At 27.9% G+C, this 2,172-nt stretch overlaps 1 protein-coding gene across 1 annotated transcript; it reads left to right on the top strand.

The window, feature by feature from the left end:
- The first annotated feature begins 304 nt into the window (after nt 1-304).
- On the top strand, nt 305-2,058 carry Rpn9 (regulatory particle non-ATPase 9). Its single transcript, XM_015326507.2, has 4 exons — nt 305-464; nt 552-665; nt 784-1,110; nt 1,192-2,058. The coding sequence occupies exons 1-4, from the start codon at nt 349-351 to the stop codon at nt 1,790-1,792; spliced, it is 1,158 nt and encodes a 385-aa protein (XP_015181993.1). The 5' UTR covers nt 305-348; the 3' UTR covers nt 1,793-2,058.
- Nucleotides 2,059-2,172: the final 114 nt, after the last annotated feature.

Here is a 2,172-nt window from a genome sequence, read left to right as displayed (position 1 = left end):
GTTATTATATTGAATTGATATTAATCATTTTAATAATAATAATAATAATAAATAATAATATTTGATCAAATAGATTTAGCAATAATTCATATTATGAATTATATAATTTAATAATAATGAAATAGTTTAAATTGTTTTATTATTACAGACAAATGTTTACTTTTGAACTCTGTTTTTTTGTTTTTAACTTTTGACATATGCAACCATATGCAACGAAAATATATCGAATGAAAAATATATCGATATAAACATAACTCGAAATTATTACAAATTGCATCGATATATCGAAGTATCGTTCATGTGGATGATTCGAAAGTCATCTCGAATTCATCAGAAGTATTATCAAAGATGGCGGCTACCGTTGTACAAAAGGATGTTCCTACATTTTTAAGATCAAAACAAAATGTTTCGGATAAGGAATTGGCCGAGGAATGGGCGGAACTCGATAATCTATACAAAAAAAAGTAATTTAATGATAATTATTTATATTATTGTTATGTTTAAAATAAGATAACAAAATGAATTGATTCTTACGACCCGGTGACTTGCAGGCTTTGGCATCAGCTAACTCTCAAATTGGAAACGTTTGTAAAACATCCATTATTGCAACAAAATGACAATCTTATACAGTTGTATGTTAATTTTCTGTCAACGTTTGAAAGCAAGTAAGTTTAAAGAATATAATTTTTGCATTTTTGATTTATTATACAAATATTTAACCTTAATTCTGTGTGTTATGTTTTTCATTAATTATGACGTTTTATTTGTTTTCAAATTTTTTAGAATAAATCCATTATCGTTGGTTGAAATAATAGCACACGTTATTCAACAATTTCAAGATAAACAAGAAGCTATTCAATTTTTAGAAAAAACAGAATCCAAAGTAAAAAGCAATAATGAAGCGGTAGCTTTGTGTAAGGTTCTAACGGGACAGATCTTACTCGACCAATTGAATAATCAAGAACAAGCTAAGAAGATTATAGAAGATGTTGAAGTAATGCTCGATAATGCAGATGGAATTACCACTGTTCATGGGAGATTTTATCTTCTTGCTAGTAGATTGTATAGATTACAAGGAAAACATGCAGAATATTATCGTACTGCATTAAGGTTTGTCAATTAAAATATTATATTTTCCTATTGAAATCTCATAGTATCGCATTACAATACAATGTTAATTTAATTCTGTAGATACTTGGGATGTATCGATTTAAATACCTTAGATAGACAAGAACAAGAACAACATGCATTTTTCCTTGGATTAGCTGCACTGTTAGGAGAAGGAGTTTACAATCTCGGTGAATTACTTGCCCATCCAGTTTTAGAATCTTTAAAAGATACACCTAATTCATGGTTGGTAGATTTACTTCAAGCATTCAATGCTGGTGACATTGTTGCTCTAGAAAAATTAAAACCCCAATGGAGTAAAGTTGCTGATTTAGCTGCACAGGAATTAAAATTAAGACAAAAAATTTCTCTTTTATGTCTCATGGAAATGACTTTTAAACGACAAGCAAATAATCGACAATTGACATTTACTGAAATATCACAGGAAACTCGTTTACCTTTAGGAGAAGTTGAATTATTAGTTATGAAAGCTCTTGCTCAAGGATTAGTACGTGGTGCTATTGATCAAGTTGCTGGTACCGTTCACATGACTTGGGTTCAACCACGAGTATTAGATCGTAGTCAAATCGCTGGTATGGTTCAACGACTTGACGGATGGTGCAAAGATGTTAGTTCAATGGAACATTTATTAGAATCCCGAGCATCTGAAATATTAACCCTTTAATTAATAAATAACTTTCTAACTTCTGACTACTTATTTGCAAATTGTACTTTTATATCTTTTCCAATGATGGAAGTAACAAGTTTTCACATTGCAAAATATGTAAACTTTGTTCAATTAGAGGTAAACGAGTTAATTAAATATATAAAAGAAATGATAAATTTAATTTACAGATAACATATTGAAAACTACAATTTCATCATTCTTATTTAGAAATCTATATAGTTTTGTTTATAATGTATCAATAAAAAAATATCATTAGTTATTTATTTACAGAACTATTAAATAATCAATTTGATCATTAATGCATTTCACACAATGATAGATTTTTTAACAATCTAATATTTTAGAAATAAGTCAAACTATATTGAATAAAAAATTAC

The sequence above is a fragment of the Polistes dominula genome, unplaced genomic scaffold, assembly GCF_049000335.1.
Source record: "Polistes dominula isolate Pdom_NZ unplaced genomic scaffold, Pdom_raw_medaka contig_21, whole genome shotgun sequence".
Taxonomy (NCBI): Eukaryota; Metazoa; Arthropoda; class Insecta; order Hymenoptera; family Vespidae; genus Polistes; species Polistes dominula.
This window is presented reverse-complemented; position numbering and strand designations above follow the sequence as displayed.